The 27019-nt window shown below is 34.1% G+C and overlaps 1 protein-coding gene across 1 annotated transcript in view; it reads right to left on the bottom strand.

The window, feature by feature from the left end:
• The window catches only part of DIAPH3 (diaphanous related formin 3), a 489112-nt gene that overhangs the window by 305204 nt on the left and 156889 nt on the right, over positions 1–27019 (bottom strand). The window contains exons 10-14 of the mRNA XM_074387642.1: positions 12154–12264; positions 11755–11873; positions 10858–10974; positions 6735–6853; positions 5548–5612 (exon numbers count right to left, since the gene is read on the bottom strand). Of these exons, the coding sequence (XP_074243743.1) occupies positions 5548–5612; positions 6735–6853; positions 10858–10974; positions 11755–11873; positions 12154–12264 (531 nt within the window). The remainder of the gene's footprint in view (positions 1–5547; positions 5613–6734; positions 6854–10857; positions 10975–11754; positions 11874–12153; positions 12265–27019) is intronic.

Below are 27019 nucleotides of genomic sequence, written 5' to 3'. Positions count from 1 at the left end.
ATTTTTACCTAGTTTACAAAGGGAGCCTTATTTTGTCCTTAACAACACAAAGAAGCAGTTGCTAGCCCCTCATAGCTAGTAAAAGATGTGAGATTAAAAAGCCAGATGTCCTGCCTTCGAAGTCTGAGTTCAAACGAAACCATACCACCTCCCTGCAATTAATGTTTAGATAATGCTTTACAGTTTTACTTAATAGACTAATTTGGAACAGTTTTAGGTTCCCAGCAAAACTGAGCAGAAAATGGAGATTTTCCACATACCCACTACCCCTATCCATGCATTATCTCCCCGCATGCTTTATAGCTTTCAAAGCACAAAAAGAAGCATTCTTAAATTTCATTACAAAACCTCTGTGAAATAAGAAATATTGCTTTAATTCCTACTTTACAGGGAAAGGAGGTAAATTTCAGACTACTGATCCTCTCAGTCTCGACCTCATGTTCCTTTATTAAGATAACAAAAGCTAATTGGTAAAAACTGTCCAAATGTCCTTCAGCCGACCTAAGCCACAGCAACATTACCATTCCCCGCTGCTACTACTACAGCTCCTACAAACCCCTCTTACTGTTAAATAATTAAAAAGATCCTAGGCCTAAATCTAATCAACTTACTAATCTACAAAACAAGCCATGCATGAGTCTTAGAGGTCCACCCACCTTCCCCTGTCACCAAGTGCTTCCCCCTAAGGACTTGCTAAATCAATTGCTTTCACACCTCCCTTGCATAGTTAACCCCTCTGTACTTTCATCCCTCATTTTACTCCTTATAACCCTTCTCACCATCATCTCTCCTTTGCTTAAAAGTCAACTTCTTCAAAGATTTGGATTCTGGTTCTCCTGCTACTCCTTGATTGCTCCTACCAATTCCTGCTATGACTTTCTACAAAATCCAACCCATACTCACTTTTCTGACCTGTTGGACTCCATTCATGTCATTATCCAACACAAGTTAGCTATGATTCATTCTAAAAACCCTGACTTACCAAATTCCAATTCCTCAAGTCCAAATTCCCTGGACTTCTCTCAGCCTCATCTTAAGTGATCGCTCTAGGGCCATCCTATTTCAATATCGTAGCCACTAGCCACAAATGAGTATTTAAATGTAAACTTAAATAACAAAAATAAAAAAAATTCAGTTCCTCGATCACATCAGCCATTTTAAAGTATAAAGCCATTTATACTTTAAAAAGTATCCAATAGTCACATATGGCTGATGGCTACCATGTTGAACAATATAGATTATAAAACATTTCCATTATCCTATATTATACAGGTCAGTTCTATAGAATAAATACCTATAAATAAGCCTCCATATTCAACCTCTTTTCCTGTATGTTCCATTACAACACACATTCTGGTTTTCCTGCTACTCCTTGATTGCTCCTACCAATTCCTGTATGGGTTTCTACAAAATCCAACCCATTAATGTTGGCACTTTACAGGACTCTTTCCTCACCGCCCCCTCCTGCTTGTCTCATCTTCCACACCCATGTTTAAATCATCATGTGTACACTGATGGCTTCCAAATCCCTATCAACAGCTCAGCTTCTTATCTGAATTCCAGGCTAAAATTTCACTTAATAAAATCTTTTCAAGACAGATGAAAAAAGCAGTATTTTCAAAACCAAACATGTTTCCCCCATAAGAATTGTTTTTTGAATGTTGCTATTCTTTGTAAAGGACAGCTCCAATTATATGACTCCTTTGTTTTTAAACTATCAGTGGCTTCATTATAATCATTATTATCTAAGAACCCTATAGGATCTGGCCCTAATCTACCTATTTCTCATTACACAATAAATATTTAACAACACACTGGAGATACGCCCCTCAGAGTGGTAGGTTCCAGAGACACACTGAAACAGAATATGGTCAGTGTACTTTTAGTAAGCACAGTGGCTGGTGGAGAAGTAAAAGCAAACTAACAACCCTAAATCCATTAAAAATATCAGCAATGAAGAAAGAGAAAGAGAGAGGGAGGGAGGGAGGGAGGGAGGGAGGAAGAGAGAGAGAGAGAGTGCGCGAACGTGAACGCTGGGAAATGATTCCTGGAGGAATAATGCTTGACCTCAAAGTCTGAAAAACTTATGAGCACTTTAGTGCATGGATGAATGACAAGCAATACTTCGTAAGGGGCACAAAAAGAGGTATGAGAACAAACTGAAGGGGATAAAGCCAGAGACGTGCACAGAAATAAAACCGTTGAAGGAAATTTTGCAATAAATCAACAAATTAATCCTTTTTTCCTAAAAACCATGGAGAGTTATTGGAGTATGTATAATAAATAAATAACATAATCAAATTTTTACTTTCAAAAACTCAACCGGCAGCAGTGTGAAAGACGGGCTGAAAAAGACATACCAGGGGCATGGAAATTCGTTTGGAGGCTGTTGTAGTTATCCAAGCAAGAACTGAGGGCCTGCCTGAATTGAGGTGGAGAAGAGGGTAATGACAAAGAAATGAAAAAAGACTACAGAACCCAAAAATGTTAGTGTCTGACTGAATGAAGGAAGTGAGCGAGAGGAGTATATCTAAGATGACTGTGGGGTTTTGTGGTTTTACAAGCTGGAAAAAAAGTGTTGTTATTTGGGGAAGATAAATAAGGTTATAAAATGCAGGGGGCAAAGGTACTTCTAGGGAGAAGAAAGATAAATTTGGCTTTGGATATGCTAAGCTTGAGATACGTATAGGAAATTCAAAAGAAATTTAGATATCCCTCCTTTTGGCTATCTTGCGTTGTTCTTCATACTGATTCCTCAGGGCTCAGATTAGACATCGGTTCCTTGGAGAAGGCTTCCCTGGCCACCCACAGCTAGGTGAGGGACCTTTCCTCCAGGCTTACATACAACATAGGGTTTGTCTACCTACCAACTGCACACTGTAATATAAAATTACCAAAATATATAATACTATAATACACTTCAGTAACACTCACTAACCTGAAAGCTCATAAATGTAAGAACCTTTCCAATTGTATTCATCTTTCCAGTGTCTTACATTTATAATTAAAGTCAAATAAATATTTGTTGAACAAAGTGATGAGCCAACCCCTGTCAAATCTTCCTTTCTATGCTGAATGACTATGTCAACATAGTCACTCTCCCAGCATCAGAAATCTTTGAGAGGTCATTTTCCTTTTGACAACTAAGACAAAGTTCACTGCTGCACAGTAAGAAAAAATGTTACATTCTTCTTATGAGAGTAAGAATGAAAAAGTCTTTCTACAATACCAGTATGTGGACTATCCTATTTCATAAACCCTAGACTAAAGTTCATAAGGCAAAAGAATTATTTTGGGACTTAAGATAAAAATTATAAAAACAATCACAATCATAATTAGTATATTCTAAGAACATTTATTAACTTGCTCATACTGAAAATAACTGTATTAAGAAAAAATAAATTCCACATCCTCCCCTATAAAAAGATAGCTGAAATATAAACTTTGCTGTAGCGTTTTTGTAACATCTATAGTCAAAACACTGTAGCCTTGGGGATAAAACGAATCTCCATTAAAAGCACACCTTATAAAAACTGATATGATAGCCTTCTTCTCCAAAAAGAGTTACTAGAGCAATATTACACTTAGAAAATTACACGCAAAAAATGTTGAAAAACACAGTTAAGGTTGAGGCTCTGCTTAATTTCATTCCTTAGGGTGAATGTATTAGTGCATCTGTACAAGAAGGTTGATAATTCAATATTCTCTATATACTTTCTGACATTTCTGGTCTTCATTTTTCAAATTTATGCACCAAAATAAAGAATGTGTCTAGCAACCATGATAGCTTCCTGCCTAAAGCCAAGTATTTACATGTGTCCTTATAAAGCTATCAGAACAAAGTTTTTGCTGATATATACAAAATGATATGGCAACAGAAATATTTTACGGAGCAAACAGTATTTCCTGAATACATCTAAGACATATAATTTCTGACTAAAAGGAGACAACTAACCTTGAACAAGGTCTTTCTTCTATTTACATTTAAAGCCTACAATTTTTTTTAGAAATCTGTTGAGAAACTTTAACTCCACTCATGTTTAACTCCATTCATATATAATACTATACATTTAAAAATGATAACAAAATCAAATTTATACCATCTGGGATGCATCCAAATCAAGTACTTGAAAGTCTACTACTACTTTCCTACAAAGAGTTAAAGCACTGACTGAGCTTAGAATGCAATGTTGGCTGGGTGAAGAGCCACCCAACAACATGAACATCTATCCACTGTAACACTATAACAACTAAACTTAAATGATCCATTAATTTGTTTCCCCCACTAAACTAAGTCACTTCAGAGCAATGACAATATTATATTCACAGCTGTAATCATAACCTGCAGCCAAAGGCCTGGGAAATAACAACCTCTCATTTAGCATTCGGTGAAGTCAGAACCTCAAGGCCCCCTAGGACATTTATAATGTTTTTCATAAGTCACTCTTAACACATGAAAGAGTGCCTATAATTTGTAAGTTATGTTTTATCTTCAAAGTTTATGAAAATGTACAGCTGCCTCAAGATATTTAGTATCTGCTACCACAAAAACGTATACTCCTTGGCATGATGCCTAACACCCAGTAAATATTCACTTAATAAATGTTCATTGTGGGTTCATCATGGTGGCAATACTAATAATTATTATCACTCCTTCAATGTGAAAAACCATCTGAATAATTCAAATCAGATTGACTATTTAAAATGCAAAGAATCAAAACAACAAATTAAAAGTCTAATAGGTACTTGCTAAGCCAGAGATAAAAGGACAAAACACTACCTTAAATTTATGCCTAGTGTTCCATTATTGGAATGCTTAGCATGTGGGAGTTATTTATCTTCTACTGCTCAAGGTCTTTGCCCATATCTGATTCTCAAAATTCCAAAAATTGCAATCTCAGGCATAAATGCATTAAAGTAGAGAATTGGTTGGATGGTTAGAAATACCATTGTGTTGAAACAGAACCCGTAGTATAAGTTCAACTTAACATAATCAAGCAACTTTAATCAAAACTAAAAACAAGAACTTAACTTTTTTCTTAAAATTTTTATGTACGATTTCATTCTTAAGGTTCTAAACAATATGATTTCTTGAGAATTACCACAATCTTCAAATTTTGATTATGTACATTTTGCTCAATCATCTACTCACTCAAAAAGTATCTTTTTAGTTTCGACAAAAGGCCAGGAATTGTTCTTGGTGTAGGGATAGTGAATAGAGGAAACAAAACACCTCTAAGTTTACTCTTAGGGTAAAATAGACAATTCATTTATATATAAATACATAAACTATGTAGTATGTCAAATGATAAATATATTGGAAGAAAACAAATAAGAAAAGAAGAATAGGGAGGGTCAAGTTTGGGGTGGGGAGTTAAAATTTTTTAGGTACAATGGTCTATGAAGTCCTCCTTGAAGGATGGCATCTGTGCACACACCTGTAGCAGGTAAAGAAGAAAGAAGGAGTAACAAGCAAATTATCTGAGGCAAAAGCATGTTTCCAGTCATTACCCACAGAGAACTATAAAGTTAGTCAAGACTACTTACTTTCTTGTAAAGTTCTGATGCTTTCTCTTCAATTTCTTCTAGTTTTGCTTGATCTACGCAAACATCTAAAATTGCAATGACAGGAAATTTTTAATGTAATAGTTCTTAAACTCATCATGACTTCAAAAGTTTAGTTTTTTTAACGCATTTATGCCTGAGAGAAACAAGCATTTTCTTTATCAGTGTCATTAATATTATCTAGTTCTTCACTAGTTCTTTGTATTTCATTCTTCTTCCTTGACTCAGATAAATGTTCCAAATGTTGACATGTCTTTATACAGTATAATAAATAATCAGAGAGGTTAATATCACTACTGACATCAGAAAATAATTTTAGTATTGAGAACCTGTCAGCCTAAGAGCAGCAAATACAAGTTTTCCAAGATTCAAATTTCCACTTAAAAACTAAAATTTTCTCACAGGCAGCATATTTGATCAGCCATTTTCTGCGAAGTTATAGGCTCACTTTATTTCATTTTTAAGAAAGCAGATGCCTGACAAAAACTTAAATAAAAGACAAATGTTATAACACTAAATAATAATTAATGCTTTATCTCAAAAAAAAAAAACTCTCAAGTTACAGTAGCCATCCTCTTTATGAGTCACTCCAAGTTTTTTTTTTTAAAAAAAAAAAAGGCATTAAGTGGGGCAGGCAATTCTGCTTGCAGCTCAATTACACAAATATTTTCTTATTGAACTCTTTAAATAGCTCTTTTGCCTTTGGAGAATTTGTAACATGAGACACTGGTCATGTGTAGCAGAAGTGCTGTATGTGTAAATCCCATTTATTAACACAGAATATTAAAACAATGTGTATGCAAGGGTCAGTCTTTAATAAAGTTAATGTTTTTAGGACTTTATCAAAGGCATCCTTAAGTTAAGAAAATGGCAGTTTTTGTTGTTTTATTGACAGTAAAGATGACAGTGACTACTCCCACAGTTTAGTGCCATTGACTTGATTCATACAAAGTGCCAGGGGTTTTACTCACCATTGTTCTGCACCACCACTGCAAAATACCAACCAAATAAAAAAGGCGAATAATGTTTTTGTGCTATTATGAAAACAGTTGTGACAATTAGGGCCCTCAGGAGTCCAGAAACACTATATGAGAACCAATATCCTAGAGTTCACTCACAGAATAAGAGACAGTAAGATATTTCCATTTAAATAATAGAAAAATACTCACCTATGAACTGGGTTAAATCTAAATCTAGTCTTTTTCGATATGTGAAATCTGGATCCATTCCATCTCTATGCAATACAATCTGGGATACACATTCATCAATTAATTTGAAGTATTGTTGCCTAAAACCAAAGAGAAGAGTAAATGTATAATCAATCATTAGAGTAACTTTACATCAAAATAAAACTTTTTGCTAAGATTAATTTCAAGTTCAACAATTTATTAGAAAGAGTTTCAACAGCTGACATAACAGATTTAACATGGGAACGAGAGTAAATACAATTGGCATCACTTTGCTTTTAATGAATTCAAAACACTAAATTTCTTAAAGTCTTTTAGGAAATACAGTACCCCTTAATTTTCTCATAAAAGTCAAAACCTTGAATTAATTAGCTGAAAGTAAATTAGCTGAAAGTGAAGTGATATGTTCTTAAAAATAGTGCTCAGAGGTCATCAACTTTCCACTGTACCACACTGAAATACCTACTATTAATTCACTTCATTCATACAAACCAAAATAAACAAAATTATTTTCTAAAAAGTTTTATGGTAGTCTATGGTATATTGCTTTCCAAATGTTTGTCAAATCAAATTTAAAATTTATACTGTAAATTACATACAATATAAAATTCGCATTTCTTACTCAAAAGGAAAAATTCAGTATAATAATATTTGTCCGAAAATCAAAGTTTAACAAAAACCTCCAAGTAGATTTTATGTTGTCATTACAGTTACATCTAGTCCATCTACATTTGCAATAAGTGAAACATCCCTTAAGATTTAATAACTGTAAAATACACAAAATATTTTATAAGAACAACCAAACTAAAGTGATAGGTTGGGCAGTATTTTAATGAAGCACAGTCCTCCTTCCCAAATCATCCCCTAGAACTGCCTTCCTTAATGACTTTTAGCATGCTTTTCCTCTCTAAATCCTCCCCATCACCTAAGAGTTGGTCCCTCAAGCCATTTAGGCTTTCCATTTCATAAACTCTAACTCACTGCTCTGAACTTACTTATTTTACAGCTAATAAACCATCTATTAGAGTGAAGAAAATTTACTACAGCTTAATACTAGCAAAGATGACTTATGATCGTTGTTATAGAGTAAAAATGTTTGAGAAATGATTCCTGGGTACAAATCAAAAGTGTTATCTATGCTTGCCTCTATTTGTTCAAGTTCTTTCACGACATTATCTCCCATCCCCAAATATTTCTGCCATAATAACTACAATTACATGTGGTATATACATTTTACACACATATCACATCAAAAAATCTTTAAAAATTTAGATTAATAACTCCAATTAAATGTGGTATATACATTTTACACACATATCACATCAAAAAAATTTTTTACTCTTAATGTCATTCTAATGTTTTAAAATAAAAATGTTTTAAATTAACAACACAAGCTATTTCATATCATCTTTTTAAGAAACCATTATTTCAATAAGTTTTTCCTCAACTCCACAATGTCCAATTATGAGTTCATCTATAATGTAGCTTAAATTTCATGCAAAAACTCTTTGTGTAGGTGATACCAGCAAAGAATAATATACAACATTTCAGGATTCCGAAAATGTAAACCTAGAAAATAATCTCCATGAACAATACTGGTGAGTTACTAAATGTGTCTGAGGAATACGTTAAAAACTGAAGGGATGAACATAAATTGTCATTACTGATAAAATGCTATTTTCGTTGAAGGAGTTTTTGAAATCTTGATTTTCTCTGTAGCATTGTTAACAAATATTAGAAATTATCTCCCATGTGCATTTAACCAGCATGGTATTTTACGTATGGTAAGCCTTAATTATTTGGTGCAAAACTGATCATTTCCACCCAATTATCTTGCTGTATTTCATTCCCCTCCTTTTTCTTGGGGAAAAGGGTTGCCTTTGACATACATTCCCCAATCAAATTCCATTTCTGTCAAATTTTCTTTTGTCCCAAAAGTGGAAATGAAACAAAGACTGTAATTTTTCCATCCACCAATTCTTTCAAATGAGAACATTTAGTATCCTGCAATGGAACAATGTACTATTTGTAAAAAAAAAAAAAAAAAAAAAAAAAAAAAAAGAAAAGAAAAAGAAAAAAGAAAGAAAGAAAAAAAAATACGTGTGTTCATATCAAAAGTAGTTTAAAGGGCTCATTAAACAAAAAAAAGTTCAGGTTATCTAAGATTGCTGAAAAGGTAAAATACAGGTCCTTCTGAGGTAGATGAAACCAAAAAAATGAAGGTAAAACCAAAAGAAAACAACAATCATAGATGTGTACACTGACAGCAGTCAATTTTACTGTATGTAAATAAAAGCTAATAAATAAAAATTTTAAAAATTAATGCATGACAAAAATGTATGTAAATTATCACAATTCTGACACAATCCTGTAATAAAAGCATAATATATTTTTAAGAAATTAACAACAATAATAATAAATAGGAGAGTTTGTAAACATGAGGAAAAAATTGAGTTGTCTTGAGCATAGTAGTCACAGGAAGAATACTGCCTTTGTGGCAACCGTATCTGAAATCAAGATACCTGGAGTTTAAAGAGCCAAAGAAGGAATCAGCATAGATGAGTATCAAATGTAAAAGTTCATATTCAAACGATGACCAAAATATCTAAATTTCTATGCCTTAATGTCATTTTGGTAATGCCACAATTTAATCTTTCTCCAAGACTCTTGCTTTAACTCAAATGACAGGGTTACCTGAACATAACCCAAAACAGTTGTGTTTTTTAATCTGCTTTGAAGCTAGATACAACCACATACCCTCTTGGGGCACAGATGAATCAAAGTCATAAGTACGAGAAAACCCCTGCAGAACTACAGGCATGTTCGAACCATTGAAAACAAACAACAGTCTTAAATTCTTGGGTACTCAAACAGCACCAAACATCCAGAATATGACAGGACTGACCATACACAGATTGAAAACTGTATGGAGTTTACCACAAAGTAAGTAGAAGTTTCAATTTCATTTTTAAGTAAATTTGGAGTAGAAATATAGTATCATAAACAGCATGGTACAAATGATTTTAAAATCTAAATTAGCATTTCTTAATCTAGCATTTATAAAGTATGTAAATATTTAAACTGGTTTATTTTTAATAAAATACCAGAAAGAAGCAAGTTAAACAAAATCAGTTACTAGACTCATATTTTAGAATATCAACGGCGCTTCTGGCTACAAAGAGAGTAATTTTGATGCATGTCCTATCCTCATGCGGAAAAATCTAAAGGTTTAACATTTTCGGTCTCCTCCTTGCTTGTTATATATATAAAAAAATCATTGAGTCATACACTCTGGTGTTATTCAGAGGAAAAAGCCTGAATTAAGTAGGAAAAGAAAAACCACCCTAAGTATAAGAAAATGAAATTACAGCAAATCTGAATTGGTGACAACAAAAATGATTTTATATTCAAAGAGCTCAGCTTCCACCATAAAACAGTAATAGAAATGGAAAGTGGATACAGAGAATATTTACTAAGCATTCACCATATACTGGGGGTTTGGCTAGAACTTTTACCCACATTCCCATATTTCACCTACATAACAACCCAGTGAGTTAGGTGCTAATCTCCCTATTTAGTCACATTTTAATGTAGCTGAGGCAAAGAAAGGTAAATAATTTGTTAAACTCAGATGGCTAGGATATAATCAATCCTTAAAAGCCATCTGTCTGACTTTTTGATACTTTAGCAATATTTAACGCAACTGTTTTATTAAGGCTTGCCAGCTACTTAAACACTAATAAAAGCAATGTTTAGTGCCCTTCATGTAACTTATGAGAAGAAACTTATCAACATCATTCCTGCTGTCTAAGGAATAACCAGAAAATATTACCTATCACATGATAAACCAGTAATTTTTTCCGAGTTTGCATTTTTATTCAGATGAAAGGTTGTAACCAGGAATGCAAAGGAGCTTAAAAAGTAATAGTAATATCATTTTACCATCATCTACCTAAATATATGCCCAGAGGAAACAACACATTCTTTGAATCCATGTTATGACAAAAATAAAAACCATTTGCTTGTCCAAAGCAAATATCATGTAAATTTCACAATTAATAGATTTTTATTAGTGAAAAAACATTGGAATATAACTCCCTCTTACCTTATAAAATAATCATTTCGAATCAGCAAAAGATGCTGAAGAATAGAAATAAAATATCCCTCTGCTCTAGTCTCTTTAACTGTGCTCCAAACCATGTTGTAAACATCATTTGCTTCAGTGAGTGGATTAAGGAATATATAGATTTATTTACATGCTACACCAAACAACTCTAATAATATGAAAGAATTTGTTCTTTAAGGTTTTGAAACTCTACTACAGGAATCTTATATACTCAACATAAAATACAGATAGGATTGAGGGTAGGTGAAAAACTCTGGAAATGGTAACTTAACCTGACACTTCTTGACTTCCCTTCTACAATCAGCTCCAACTAATCTGTCTCCCCTAAGCACCGAAGCTGCTGGGGACAAAGGTAGTAGGGCAGGTGGCTATGAATACTGCGTTGAATTCTAAAGGCTGCCTGACCAATAGAGCTGGTGGTCAGGCATTATCTATTATGAAAAACCCCAGGTGAGGAAAGGAGCCTGGTATGTCTCATGAGGAGCACAAACATCTGCAGACCCACAGATTAACATGGGACACATGAATATGCACCCAAGGTGCAGGTAAAGAGCTGCCAGAGACTGAGGATGTCCTATTCCTGAGGCCGAAAAGCACTGGGTGAAAGGAGTAGTGTCAAATATAAAAAGAAAACAGAAGAGATTGCACACATACATATAAGAAGCCAATCTACGGAATCCATTTGTTGCAGCATACACTTAGATATATATGTATTCAAAAAAAAAAACAAACTAATAAAACAATAACATTCTTCTGATGCAGGAAGGTTTGATTTCGTGTTGTTTACACAGAAATAAGCTAAATACTTGTGGCTGAATATTTTGGATTTAGCAATAATTTTATATATGATTTGACTAGACCAGAACAAAAGGATATTCAAGTTCAGCTCTAATATCTGTGAGACGATGGGATAACTCAATCAAATCTTCTTCTTTATGCTCATCAAAGACTTTAAGTTGGATATCCAGGCCATCATTCTTAATGCATTTTAAATTCTAAAGATAAATAGAAATTATGATGAAGGGTTTTGTTTTTAATTATGCAAAAGAAAAAACATATAAACAATAAACCAACCATTCAACTTTATTTATAGCATTCCAACATTTAAAGTGTTAAACAACACTCAAATCTTACCATCTATATTTCAAAAACAGATTTTTATACTCAAGCCTTTTCCCACAGATAAATTATTCTTCAAGGTAATTTATCTAAATTTCCCCCTACTCAAGTACTCTTTTAATTTAAATATTAATAAGGAGACTGCAGGGCACTTACTGGCAATATCTCTTTCAATCCACAACGCATAAATTCATTTCTGATGTGAAGCCTGAAGTCCAAATCATCAGGCGATGTCACCAGGGCATTGATGAGCTGCATACAAGCTACCTACAAGAGATCAAACAATGAGACAGACTGGGTTTCCAACATTAAAGAAAGAGTAACAAAACTCAACTTCAAGATTTTGTTCCAGCATTATTAAATACCTTTCCTATTGAAACAATTTGTAAGCAAAATATTTTAGTTAGTTATAAACTATAAAAGAAAATTTCAGTGGAGTTTTTTATTTCTCATTTATTTGGGGGTTACTGAGGTGAAAGGATGGTGGAAAACAGCCATTAATACTGCTCCATTAAAAAAAAAACAACTAACTTGTAATCAAAAGCTAACTTCCTATCCAATAATACCACTCTATATACATACAACACAAATTGAACACAACCTAGTTGAAAATGATAAACACCTATTGGATAGATAATACTGACCTAAGATAGGATAATAAGATAATTTTCCATTCATCAAGAGAAACTCAAAGTCCCAAAGACTTCCAGGTCAGCAAGGGTCTTACCTCTGGTTAACAAGGTTATAAACAAAAACTATTAAAAAACCACTGTATAATTAATTTCTAGAAGTTAACTTATCAGACGGTCGTTCTCATACTTTGTCAAAAATTCAAAATGACCCTATGTTTTAACCAGAAATAAATAATAAAGCTCACTAAATCCTTTAATATATAGGTTAAATGATAAAAATTTTTCAATCACAAAATTTTTCATTTCATATTTAACACTTCAATTTTCAACTTCTTCACTTTTTTAATCCCTAGCTAAAATATATCTTTCATTCTCCAAAATCCATAAAATGGAAGCAAAAGACAGTCTCTCTAGAGAAGTATTCTTGGTTGTTTTTGATAATACTATTTTTCTAAAGTCTACATTCTACCCAAGTCTAGCAAAAACTACCCGACTACTGATCAATATGCTTAACTTCATGCTGTTCCCTAAATTGTCTTTTCTTCATTCCTTAAGGCAAGATTTATATGAATTTAAAATGCTGTTTTGGAGTAAGACACCAACAGGAGTCTCAATTCCTGCTGTTTGAAATATACAGTAATTTTATATTTGATATCTAAGCATTAAAATCTGACGAGCATACCTCTACTGTCAAAACTTAAGGTTGTTTAACGTGGGAACGGGAAATACGGGAAATATGCCAGAATAGAGAGGAAGAAGGAAAACACACTACCCAAAAAAAAAAAAAAAAAAAAAAAAAAACAACAACAACAAAAAAAAAACCTTAAAACAGAATCTACCTTTCCAGTACATGTTCATTCAGCTGTAACCAGTTCATGTCAAAAAGTCAAGTTTAAAATGTTTTCCTTCCACCCCCTTGCCAGTCATTACACAGAAGCCACAAACTTTTTTTTTTTCAGCAATGCCATATAATTTTAAAAGATTTCAAAGAGCAAATAAATAATGTTTCTCTACATTCAGAGAGACTAAATCTGACTCAATCACCTGGTTTCTAGAAAAACGCAAATTACAGAAAACTGAAAGAAAATAACAAAAATAAGGAATACAAAAACTAGCAGCAAATATCTCTTAAATGGAAAATAAATATATGTAGACAACAGTAGCATCAAACTGAGAAATAAGGGAAAGGATAATCCAAATTATTTCCAGGAAATATTCGAAAAGGTAAAGGTCCATAGAAGAAAAATTAGGAAATTAAATTGAAATAATAAATCTAAGTTAAATTTACAAAATTGCTTTCCAATTCTAATCATAATTTGCCATTAGTATGGCTTAAAACCTATTCAATTTAAATCATACAAACATGCCTGTGAATACATATAGGTATGCACTAAAATGTAGTGACTGTTTCTTTATGGATAAATAATTCTATAATCAAGGTAAAGACCAAGGAGTTCCTTCCAGGTTTTACCATATTGAGATATATATACCTGTGGTATCACACAATTTCATAATTTAGCATACCAGCAGAAGGGAGTGCCAATCAGCATTTATGCTGTAGCAATCAACTCCTAGAGACACAGAGAAAGGTTAAAAAACTACAAAGGTTAACAAGATATTTTGCCTGTCCAATGAAGGTAAAGCAGTAAAATGATAAAAATATATTATATAAAATAAGGAATATGTTTGGTAAATAATGGGAATATAAAGATGCTAAATGTGAACTAGGACAGCTGAATAAAGTACTAGATCAAGGATTAATAAAATGGCCTGATGAAGAAGTAGATGAAGATGTTCTAAGCAGCAGAATTAAGATGCTCAAAGACAGAGAACCTTTAAATTACAAGTAATTCAAATTTTATGAGTAGTTTGTCAAAGGCAGAATAGGAAAAAACAGGAAGAAGTCAGAAATGAGGCTGAATAAGGCGACAGGAGACAGGTAAGGCACAGCATTGTATGTCAAGTCACAAAATTCAGATTCAGCCAGAAATGGTGAAAATCATAAGGAATTTGATGCAAAGAGGGGACAACAGATTCAAGTTCAGAAGCTCTTGTAGAAGTAAATTTTTGAGCAAGAAGGAAGGTTTGAACAACATTTGAAATATAAAGAAACATTGATAAAATGAGGTAGAAGAAAAACATTTATAAGAGGCCTCCTACTTTTGTTGTTAATTGGATAGAAAGTGGTACCGTTAGCAGACATACAAAATGTACGGAGAGCAACATGTTTTAGAGAATAGGATAAAACCTACTTTCAGAATTCTGACTTAGGTGTATATTAGAATCATTCATTCATTAAAAAAATAATTACTGAGTACCTACGCCTTCTATCAACTGGAGATATTAATACTCAAAAAATGAGAAACAAAAGTGAGATGTTTGTCATAAGGAAGTCATCTCCATGCTCTACTTGATGTTCCCAAGATGTAGCATATGATCTCTCTTATTTTGCATGTTACAAAAATTGTTTTGATATATTACAAAACCAACCTCCCTCTGAGCTAATAAAGGTAAGAAAACAAGGAGCTTCTGTCTTCCTAAGAGCACCTAGTTAACTAAAAGTTCCATCTTTAGCATCTGAAGCAGCTTACCCTGTTATTGGCTCACATACTTCATTCTTTAAAAGCCTATTTATCGATGCCTACTATATGCCAGGCACTGTTCTTGGTTCTGGACATACAGCTGTGAAAAAGATGAAAATTTCTTTGAGAGGAAGAAGAGTCAAGACTGACTCCAAGGTTTTGGGCCTGAGCAACTTAGAAGATGAAATTTTAATATATTGAGACAGAAAATACCATGGAAGAAACAGGCTTGGGAAGAAAGAGGGACTCAGTTTTGGAGAGAAGTCGGACATGCATATCAGTGATCTCAATTTTAAAAGCTGAGAAGGCAACTGAAGACAGAAGACTCCAGTCCAAAATAAAGTGATTACCATAGCAACAATATGCAAAAACCAAGATCTCAGACAGAATCACCTAGGGAATAGTACAGAGGAAAAAGGAGGTGTAAGAACTGTTCAGAGCATTTTCAATTGTAGGTTTCAACGTGGAGATTAGAGAAATAAGTTAGAAATTGTGATGTCCTGAAAGTATGGAAAGTGGTCTCAACAGTGAGAGAGTAATCAACTGTGTCAAATGTAGTCAAATAAGACAAAAACTAACCAATTACTGTTGTATTTGGCAACATGAAAACACTGGTGACTTGACAAGAATAGTTTCTACAAAGGGACAGAGTTGCTGTTCCAAGTGGAAAGCACCGCCTTCCCACAGATACCATAGGCAACAGTAAACAATGCAATTGGCTCTAAAATATTCTCCTCTTTGCCCCAAATGCATCTTTATATGTTAGAAATGACTGCTCCTTTATCTTTTGTTTTTTAAAAGTCTACGTAAAAACACAGCTCTAGGTGTTATGGATTGCAAATTCAATTCTAATGGTTCGGAAAGCCAATACTGTAAGCTCACATTATTACTCTTGTGTCAATTATCAAAAAGGGTCTTATGTGAGAAAAGGCATCTTAAATATAACTTTTAGCTGAGATGGGTGGGGGGAGTGTCCATCTATGATTCAGGACAGTTGAGGATTTCCTTAGGGCAGCAGTAAACCAAAAGTACGGTACCAGGACTGACACCAGCAAACTCCAGAAATCCTAAGAGCAGGAAAGTGAGTGGCCAAAAAGGTAATGACAAGGAGTGGGACAAAAGTCAACAATACCATAAACTAGGAAGGTGAAGACGTAACAGGGGCCAATGAAGTAGATAAACTGTATATGGAAATCTCAAAGATATTCAATATGTGGGACAGAGCCAGTCAAAGGCAATCTTAAGAACAAGGCAAATGATCAAAGGAAAATCGTTAGAAGCAGAAAGAGGTTAACAGCAAGACAGAGGAACATGCCACTATCTAGATCACTGAATCAGCAAAGCAGCTTTCTGCCCTTGGAAATAAAGTGAGAAGGTTTCTTCATATGTGAACACATAGAACCTAAATTTCCTTTACTACATAATTTACTGCAATTATTGTGTTCAACACAAATATGAGAAAAGATAAACGTGTTTACTTGTACAAATTTATTGTACATGAGAAATCTTGTTACATGTATATAAGGTGCAGTGATCAAGTCAAGGTATTTAGAGTGTCTGTTTCCCTAGTATAATACCTTTATTTGATCAGATATAGTCACTCTATTCTGCTATCAAACACTAAACTTATTGCTTTTGTCTACCACATGTTTGCATCCTTTACACACTTCTCTTCATCCTTCCTTGTCCACCGCTAGTCACTCTTCCAGACTGTTACCTATCTTTCCACTTTCTACATCCATGTGATCACAATTTTTAGCGCTCACATAAAAGTGAGAGCACGTGATATTTGTCTGTGCTTGGCTATTTCACTTAAGTTAATAGCCTCCAGTTCCATCTATGTTGCTGTAAATGACAGGATTTCATTCTTTCTTAATGGTTGAATAGCATTCCATGGTGTATATGTACCACATTTTCTTTATCCATTCATTCACTGATAAACGCTTAGGTTTATTCCATATCTTTGCATTATGTATAGTGCTGTAATAAGCATAAGAGTACCAGCACCCCTTTGAAAAATTTATTTCTTTTCTTTTGGGTAGACACTTGGTAGTGAGATTGTTTTTTTTAACCTTTGCTTTCCTGACCCTTTTTGGACAACAAACTTAAGCACAAAATTCAAGGTACACTAACAGGTACAATTCCTGAGCCCCATCCACGAGGACAATCCAGGTTTTCCAAAGGCCGCCAGAATAGATGCTTTCAACCTGATTGTGCTAAGGAGATTTAGAAAGTTGTCTAATAGCAAAAGTAAGTAGTTCTTAGAAACTTTACTCTTGAGTCAACACGTTCATCCTGGATATCAGAAGATGTTTTTACAATTAAATGATGGCTCTACATTGTAACAATATAATAGCTTCAGGAGCTAAATGCAGATTGAAAACAAGTACCAGTAAAATACTTAAATAAAAATTCTATCAGAATCTGCAAATACTTACTCTCTGGGCCTGGAAGATATAGTTTAGACTGCTATTCATCTTTCCTACCCCATAGCAGAAATCATGTCTCTCTTTGAATAATTAAATTTCACATTTATCAAGTTAAAATGAGTAAACGTTGCTTATGGAGAAATATTTTGCCTCTAGGATAAAGAAATTCCAAAGCTTTTAAAACTCTATACACATGCATTGAACTAACTGCATATACCCTATACAGAATCAGAGAATTAAACTGCAAGACTCAAGAAGCTGTAATTGATATAAACAGGGACACTAAAGAACAAACTTGAACTATAAAATATTTATTCAGAAACTCCGCCAAGACATTAATTTCTTCTATATCCTCCCATGCCTTTTTCTAAAACTGCCTTTATTGCAATATTTATCTGAAATCTTAGAAGGCTTTAAATTCTTGAGTATAAGCTTCTTAAGGGCAGATGTGTATTTCATGCAACTTTGTAGTTCCAATACCTAGCATAGGCCAGTACATAGCAGTCACTAAATAACTAAATATTTAGTTACCTATATAAAGACATTATCTTTCTAGTTGTCCATGTAGAATAAATGAAGAAATGTATTACATAGACTTATATAGATTCCAAAAACTACCAGCAAACTCTAGATAATGGTAACCATTCGTTTATAATGGGGTATGCTCCATATGACAAGATGAGTTCACGTTAGAATATTATCTGTTTCTTTAATGTCTACTAGCATATGGCTTATTATTTACTGATCCATTTTAATATGGTTGATGCTTTAATTGATTGGTACTTAATATAGCAACCCTATTCATGCAAACCACAATAAAAGTAGTAGTCAAAAGAGAAAGGAATTAAAACAAATTAACCTTTGCATCCTGCTGGGATAGCCCAACAATGATCCTAAAAATAAACCTTTTACTAACAGTCTGTATTCTTCATTTAGTCCTTCATTAAATGTGAGAAAAATTTTATTTAAAATGGAAAATAACTTTAATTAACAGTAATTTGAGGGGACAAAGAAATACTTAAAAAATAGTAAATAAAGATATAACCATTCATTATAAGAAGACCCTTACTTGGTTTTCGGCATAATAAAACCTGGGTAAACTTTGGAGATTAAAGTGGTAGGAGGAAAAAAAGTGACCAAAGCAAATACACTTGGCTAAATCCAAAAAGGTATTTATCCTCTAATTTGTTTCAATGTGAGCACTCAAGGCTTATTTGTCTGATTATTGCCCACTGGAAAATTTCAAAATATAGTGATTATCACTCAGTTAAGAAAGGTTTCTGGTACTATTTTCAATACTTTAATAAAGCTACATATATAATGATAAAAAGTTATCTTTTTTAATTTATAAAAATACTGCAGTTTCTACTTTTTCAGACATGGAAAAATAAGATCATCAAACTTTCAAAGATCTATCTTGTAATTGAACTTAATGCAGATTGAAAAGAGGTTTTTTTTTAAGTTAAAGAAAAATTTAACAATCTTTGCAGCAGCTGTAAGAATGCAACTCCCAATCTTTGACTGAAGGAAATATACATGACCTACAGCCCCAGCTGCTACCTTCTGAAACCCATCACAGCAACTGAACTGAAGTCACAGTTCCCTGCTCCCAGCCAAGGCTTGAGTACCGCAAGTATACTAAAATAGACCTGTTCCTAGTACACACATGACTTTGGCTCAAGAATTTCCCAACGGCCTTGCCAAGCTCTCCTAGAATCACAGGGCAGCCTGAGACACTGTCACCCAACCTCCATTCCTTCCCTCTCTCCTTCACCTAGGGTCAGATCTGCACTGAGTTCCACAGCTCTCCCAGCCTCCCCTAGCTCCTCCTTCAAAGTCCCTCACAGGCATTTCCTCTAGTCCCTTACACATCAAACATCTTGCTTCTCAGAAAACCAAGGCTAACAGCCTCATTTCACAAAGCAAGTTTCAACAAGGGTTATCATTTTCAAATTGTCAGACTCATAAGTATTGTAACTGAAGCTTAATCAAATTTCTTATTTTTTAAGTATTTAACAGAACACTTTTACTTTTTCTTCTTGTTCCTTATATATGATCACCCTTTGTATTTTCATATTATATCATGAGACACAGATTAAGACCATCTGCACACCAGACACTAAAATACATTTGGAACACAGTTTTTCTCTATTTCTAAAAACACCAATGGCCTGTATTATATTCCTTGCTTTTGTTTCCTTGAAAAATATATTCTAGGGTAGAGAAGTATCTACCACAGGAATCCTAGAAAGACATACCAACCATCAACCACCCCTACCCAGTACTGCACCAATGCTATCAATACCGTTTAAGAAGCCTGAAGATATAAGGGTTGCACAACAAGATGAATGTCTTAATGACACTGAACTATACTCTTAAAGATGGTTAAAATGGTAGATTTCATGTTATTTGTATCTTACCATAATAGAAACAAAAAATCTAAAGAGAACAATGGCTACATATTTCAATGGTGGGCAAAGAATTGACAAGATCTAAGTTATCTTTACTAGATAATCATAAAAAGTAGAGGTCCACAGAAGGACAACATAAACCTAGCTACTGATATTATATCTGAAGAGTACACTAAAATCAAATATTTAGAAACCTAAATGAAATTAAGTAAAAGGACTTAAGTATATATTTTAAGTAAGCAAGCTCAGAACTAAAGAAGCTACAGATCCACATCAAGCTATCAAAGACAACCAAATACTTTTTTCCCTCTGAAACAGGCTTCCCCATCTTTTCCCTTATTTGCTCTCTGACAGATTTATTTCTCCTCTCTGGACTCAGAAACTGTGGAAATCATGTTTTCCCTTTATTCAGTAACTAATGTAGGGATAATAATCTTGAGATATTTATTCAGTAACTAATGTAGGGAAAATGTTCAATCTTGAATATTTTCCCTATATTAGTTACTGAATAAAGGGAAAACATAAAAGTCGTAAAAGAATATGGCTCTGACAAGAGAAGAAGGTATCCCAAGAACCAAAATTAATGAAGTTTCCATCCCATTAAACCTACAACCAAGACATAACAAATGTATAGCAACAACATCAGAAACCAACAGACTAAAGGAAAAGTAGCCAAGGTCACACTAGGAGGTTTGTGGTCTTCTCTCTGTTGCAAGACAATTCTCCCTGAGTCTCTCATATTTCATTCCATTTCCACTTGTATAGCAAGTAAAGACATTGATGGTCTTTGTTCTAGATGCTTTTCAAGGATGCATGTATGCTAATCTTGGAAAACAGTCTCTCTCTCTCCAGAGCAAAAAGCAGGCCCACTTCATTTCTAGTAATAGTAAAGATAAGGTCTCCTTTAGGAGCAAAGCACAGGCAAATTCAAAGTTCCTCTCCTGCAGTACATCCTGCTATCTACCACCAGGAAGTCCTGACCATGATTTGATTACCATTAACTACAGTTCACTAAGAGGTCAGTCAGAATAGCAGAGGATAGATCCAGCTCCTGCATTTCCGATGCAAAACATCTTCCCTCATCTCTAGATGTTTACCCCTTTCCAACTCCCATAACTGTAGTTCAGTCATTCTGTGGGATGGGTGAATGGCACTAACAAAAAAGATAGGTTGGACTGACTGTCTTCAGACAGTCTCTCCAAAAACATTTAGACTTAATATTATTTCCTGAACCAAGAACTGTAAAGTTTATCTGCCAGTTGGAAGCCAAGTTGAAAGCTCTGCCACCCTGAGGCCCCTCAACTAATTAAGATCCTATTTGGGTCATCCCAACGACTATAAACAACACTTTCCTTCCAAAAGCACCATGTACACCTTTCAAGACTATTTATCTTGTATGAAAGCCAGGAATCAACTTGCCCGTCTCTTCAAAAACACCATGACTTGCACCCTACCAGTGTGATCATCAGAAATGTTCAAGTGTTTAAAGAAATGCAACCGATATGTCATGAAACCCTTAGGCAACTATGGTGAGCTCTCCAAACTAAAGCTATCTTTAGTTACTCTGGGGAACTTCCAAGAGGAAAAAACTGACTCAGTATGTGCACTCTGCAGGCAGTTATCCTACAATGGGAGCTGGTAAAAAAACTTGTGCCTGATTTTAGCTAAAGTGATCAATCACCCCACATCAGCCCTGGAAGGCAATCAGGTCAGCTTCAACTTACTAACTAGGACTGTTACGAATGAAAGAATTTTCCTAGACTTCTTTGCTGAACAAGGGGAAGTTTGTGCAATCACTAACACATCATTCTGTATCTGAATTAATATCTCAGGCCAAGTTGAAAGATGAATCAAAAAATTTAAAAAGAAAGCCACCCAGTGTTCTAAGGTAGACTCTGATGATTTCCTGGTTTATGGGATTTGTTCAGCTGACTAGATGTAGGACCTGGAAGGCAGGACTGAAGCCAATACTTAAGATAGGCCTCATTCTGCTGCCCACAGTTCTATTGACCAGTAGCCTTAATTAAACACTATGAAACATATTGAACAGATTTCATTATAGCCTGAATCAATCAGAGTCATTGCTCCCATAATATAAAAGTAATATTCCCTATGCTGAAGGTTTCTCTCCTAAAATACAACCCACTGTAACTGGTCATATTCACATTACACTACAGGTGTCACAATATGAACACTGGCACCACTGGACTGACACAAAGCTGATACTCAGCCTACTGTTATTGCTGTGAGCAATAAAATCCTTTCTTTTTAACCTAGGAGTTCGTGTCTTTTGACAGCACCAATAGAACTGTGGCAGACTAACATGTCAGTTTACAACTGGCAAATTATCTAAGACCCTTCATGTTCCTGACCCTGCATCCACAAGTCCATGGGTACTGGATCAGGGAGAAACCACAGGAAAGGAAGGTTCAGCATGCTATCACCGTGGACCTGTGGACATATACACAGAAGAAGAACCAAATATCCATCCAAAAAGCTCTAGGATTCCCAAGTTTTGATTCTCTTCCAAAAACATATCACAATTCAATCAGTCCTATGACCAACAGCAAGGGTTTCAACAACTCTGTGGAATCTAGAAAATGCTCTTGATACTCCAGCAAAGTAATGACTCTGACAAGAGAAGACAGATGATACACAAAGGAAGGAAAAGAAAAAGGAAAGAAATGAAAATAACAGAAAAGTAAAGGTTGGCACAAACTAGAGACTGGTTAACCAATACTTATCCCAGTCCTTATCTACAAGGAAAAACTGACCAACATGAGGGACAACCACACACATGAATACTGGACCCTATAATGAAGGGTTTGGTTCTGCTGGGGCAACTGTGGCAGAAGGATGTCTGTCCCTAGCGTCACAAGTGCTGAACACAGCAGAGTGTTGGGAGTGGCATTTCCATTAGATAATTGCTGTGATATGCTGCAGCAATCCCTCTGTATTACTTCTAGCTACATACTATCCACATGATTCCCTGGGCCTACCAGGAATTTTGTAAGGTAGGTATAAAATTTGTAAGGTAACTGATTGATATAGACTGTGATGAAATCAGTTCAATTTGTTTCATAGCATATTTAATTTTGTATTACCATTTTCTGCTTAAATTACCTAGAGTGATTACGTTGCTTGCAGCTGGGAAATGCTGACATGTTTAAAAAAAAAAAAAAAAAAGTAATATATGCTACTTTAAGTACTAGATTTATATCTGTACTTTCTTTCCTGATAATAATATTCTTCAAGGCCTGAAAATAAAGTTATTCCAGGTACAAAGTTCATCATTTTCTCACTATACAATATAAAATGGGAGAAGTGTGCTCAATTCAATCATAAACAAATTATCATTATTAGGATCAGACTAACAAAAAAAGTAATAATTCTCCTTATTCTCCTTTAAAAAATGGTTTGTCATAAATACTTTGCAGTAAAAGAACAATGAAGAATGTTTTTATTTTGCTATTTCTCATTTTCTCTAATTTAAAAGCGAAGAGTTGGTTCCTATTTTATTCACCAATAAACAAGTTTTAATTGGTGATTTGCTAATGTCATCCAATTTAGTACATTTTAATAATGCAATTTATTAAAATGGAATAAAATGGGTACAAATGGTTTTCTGGGAAAATTCATAGCCAGCTACCTCTAAAACATACTTTATTTGCGAAAAATTCAGAAAGACCTAGAGAAAAAAGTATTTATAGATATTACTATAATGTTTTTTGATAATTTTAAAGAACACAGAAAGAGCATAATCTGCAATACGCAGAAAAGAAAATCTACTTTACCTTTTTTTTTTTTTTTTTTGACCTAAGTTAGTACTCTGGAAAATGGTACCTTTTACTCTTCAGCTTGCTACCTGCTATCTATTTCACACATTAGGTTTAAAAACAATGAGAAACTTTTATTAAAAAGTAAAAACCTTCAACAAAATGTTTGAATAGGAAAAATAAGAATGTAGAACAATTCTTTCCATTTTCTACTCCCAACTAAGAGCATGGAAACTTAACCTGAACATATCAGAAACATGAGAAAGAAAGAAATTTGAATTAGGCTAAAATTACCTTTCACTTCTTAAAAAATAAGCTTTAAGGCCAGGCACTGTGATCCACGGCTGTAATCCTAACACTTTGGGAGTTAGCCAAGCATGGTGGCATGTGCCTGTAGTCCTAGCTACTCAAGAGGCTGAGGCAGGAGAATCGCTTGAACCTGGGAGGCAGAGGCTGTAGTGAGCCAAGATCACACAGCCTGGGCAACAGAGCAAGACCCTGTCTCAAAAAAATACAAAAAAATAAGCTCTAAGAAATATATCAAGAAATTTCTTTTAGAGTTTACAGGATATCAAATAATACTACCAACTGTAACAGAAAATATAATTGCAACTAAGGAAATTAGTTTCATAAAAGCATATATAATGAACTACCTATATCTTGGCAAAATTTTTTCAAAAATTGGCAAAAATTTTTCAAAAACTGAATCATCACCTACTATGTCCCACAAAAATTAAAAAGAAACTATATCAAATCGGTGACTTCCATAACTACCAAAGGAAAACATTGCTCTAAGCTCTCCTCCTCCCTACCTCTATTCACTCAATGCTAAATATGGCAAATAAGCAGTTTAAAAAGAAATCATCTCCACAAATGTTCACAGCAGCATTTTTCATAACAGCCGAAGAGTAGAAACAACCCAAATGTCTGTCAAGTGACAGCTGATAAAATGTGGTATACCCATATGACAGATGATTATGTAACAATTTTTTAAAATGCAATATTCCAACATGAATGAACCTCTAAAATACTTTTGCTATTAATAAATAAAAGATGACAATCACAAAGATCCACCTAATAGATTATTACATTTACGTGAAATGTCTGGAATATGCAACTCTATAAAGACAGAAAGTAGATCAATAGTTGTCTCAAGCTAGAGAGAGTCAAGGATTGTGGATTTACAGCTAAGGGATGAGGACTTTCTTTTGGGGACAATGAAAATATTCTAAAATTGATTGTGGCAAAGATTCCACAAATCTCTTAATATACAAACAACATTGAATCGCACATTTTGAATGGGTAAATTTTGTGATATGTTAACTTAATCTGACTAGAGCTGTTAATAAAAGAAATTAAGCCTGTATCAAAACTTTACATAAACAAAGTTTTTTAAATTTATTGAAGTCTTAATATCTTCCATAGAATAGTAAGCTATAAAATTCCAAACTTTTAACTGATAGTTCTCTTTCTAGATATTTACTGGCTAAACATAAATTTCTCACGACTATAGAAAAGTTATTTTTTTTTTTTTTTTCACAAAAGAGCACCTTCAATAGAATTTGAACTGCCAATAAAAGAAATTACTTAATTTATCCCCTAAACTTTTAAAATCAATGTAGCTTGCCTTCAAGTTCATGCTTGTCAATTTAATTAGTAGTTAATTAAGGTCAGATAGATTTACCTTAACCTCTGACAGCCAAAACAAATATTCCAAATAACCAAGAATAAGACTGCAATAGTCAAAACTTTCCAGGTATGAGAAGATCATGTCACTTATCAGGACAAAACTGGGCTTTGTCTTTAACAAGACATTATTCATCCCTTCCCTCCCAGTTTAAAACCTCATGTAATGTAATACTATTGTAAAAACTGAGGGGACCCCAGTTTTACCAAGATTTTTATAAACCTTTTATTCTAAAATAATTATAGATTCATAGATGGTTGCCAAAAAAAAAAAATCAGATAAAGTAATTGCTCAGCTTTCCTGTACGAAGTTTTCTTTAGGGTTACTCTTCATTCATTTTCAGATGAATAAGAAGCCTGGGGCCAGATGACAAAGAAACTTGTTAAAAGCACCAGATGACAACAGACCAATCAGACAAGGAAAGACACAAAAATAGAAAGGAAAAAGAGAAGCAATAGGAATGAAAAGGAGAGAAAGGAAGAGGGAGTTCAGAGAGGAGGTAGGAGAGAAGAACAGAACAAAGCAGAGAGTAAAGAGAGGAGAAGGAGAAGCAGAGAAATGAGACTGGCAATATATGAATTAAAATAGCCCATCAGGCAACTAAAGAGGCAAGGTCTATGTCAGAGATGGGGAACACATCCCAGACCTCGACACCAATGTCCTCTAACAAGCCCAGAATGCATGAAAAGGGTCTCTCTTCCAGAGTTTCCTGTTGGACTCATGCAATAGAGACCCTCTACTTAGGTCTTCAATCCTTCCTATTGCAAGAGAAACAAATTAGGGTTCCTCACCAGCTATTCACTAACACTGTCATCTGAAATGTTATACTAAATTATTACTTTCATAGCTCCTATCATATTCTCATTATTTTTCTTTTCTTTTTTTTTAAAGACCGAGTCTCACAGTGCAGTGGCATGATCTCAGGTCACTGAAACCACCATCTCCTGGGTTCAAGCTATTCTCCAGTCTCAGTCTCCTGAGTAGCTGGGACTACAGGCACTCACCATCATGCCCGGATAATTTTTGTATTTTTAGTAGAGACAGGGTTTCACCATGTTGGCCAGGCTGGTCTTGAACTCCTGACCTCAGGTGATCTGCCTACCTCAGCCTCCCAAAGTTCTAGGAGTAGAGGCGAGCCACCACACCCAGCCTATTATTTTTCAAATACCATTTGTTTACTTCTAATTTTTTACTTCTTTATTTTAGTTTGGATTTGGCTTTTCTATTCCTATCATAAGAAGAAACAATAAAATAGCCACATAGAACCTTTAAAAAAAAAATAAGTGTAACTTTTTACTTTTATTTAGTATGAAACAGATTTATTTCATATCTATTAACACATTGAAATTTTGCTGCAGATTAGGATCACCAGAGGATCATTTTAAATCTCTCAACATGCAGGTCACACCATGTCAACTAACTTTTAAAAGTATGGAGGTGAGAATGAGGTATTAATATCTTTTTAAGATGATCACTTTTGATTAACAATGATCATAATAACAATT

The sequence above is a fragment of the Saimiri boliviensis genome, chromosome 16 (assembly GCF_048565385.1).
Source record: "Saimiri boliviensis isolate mSaiBol1 chromosome 16, mSaiBol1.pri, whole genome shotgun sequence".
Classification (NCBI taxonomy): Eukaryota; Metazoa; Chordata; class Mammalia; order Primates; family Cebidae; genus Saimiri; species Saimiri boliviensis.
Note: the sequence above shows the minus strand (reverse complement) of the source record. Positions and strands in the feature narration are given on the sequence as shown.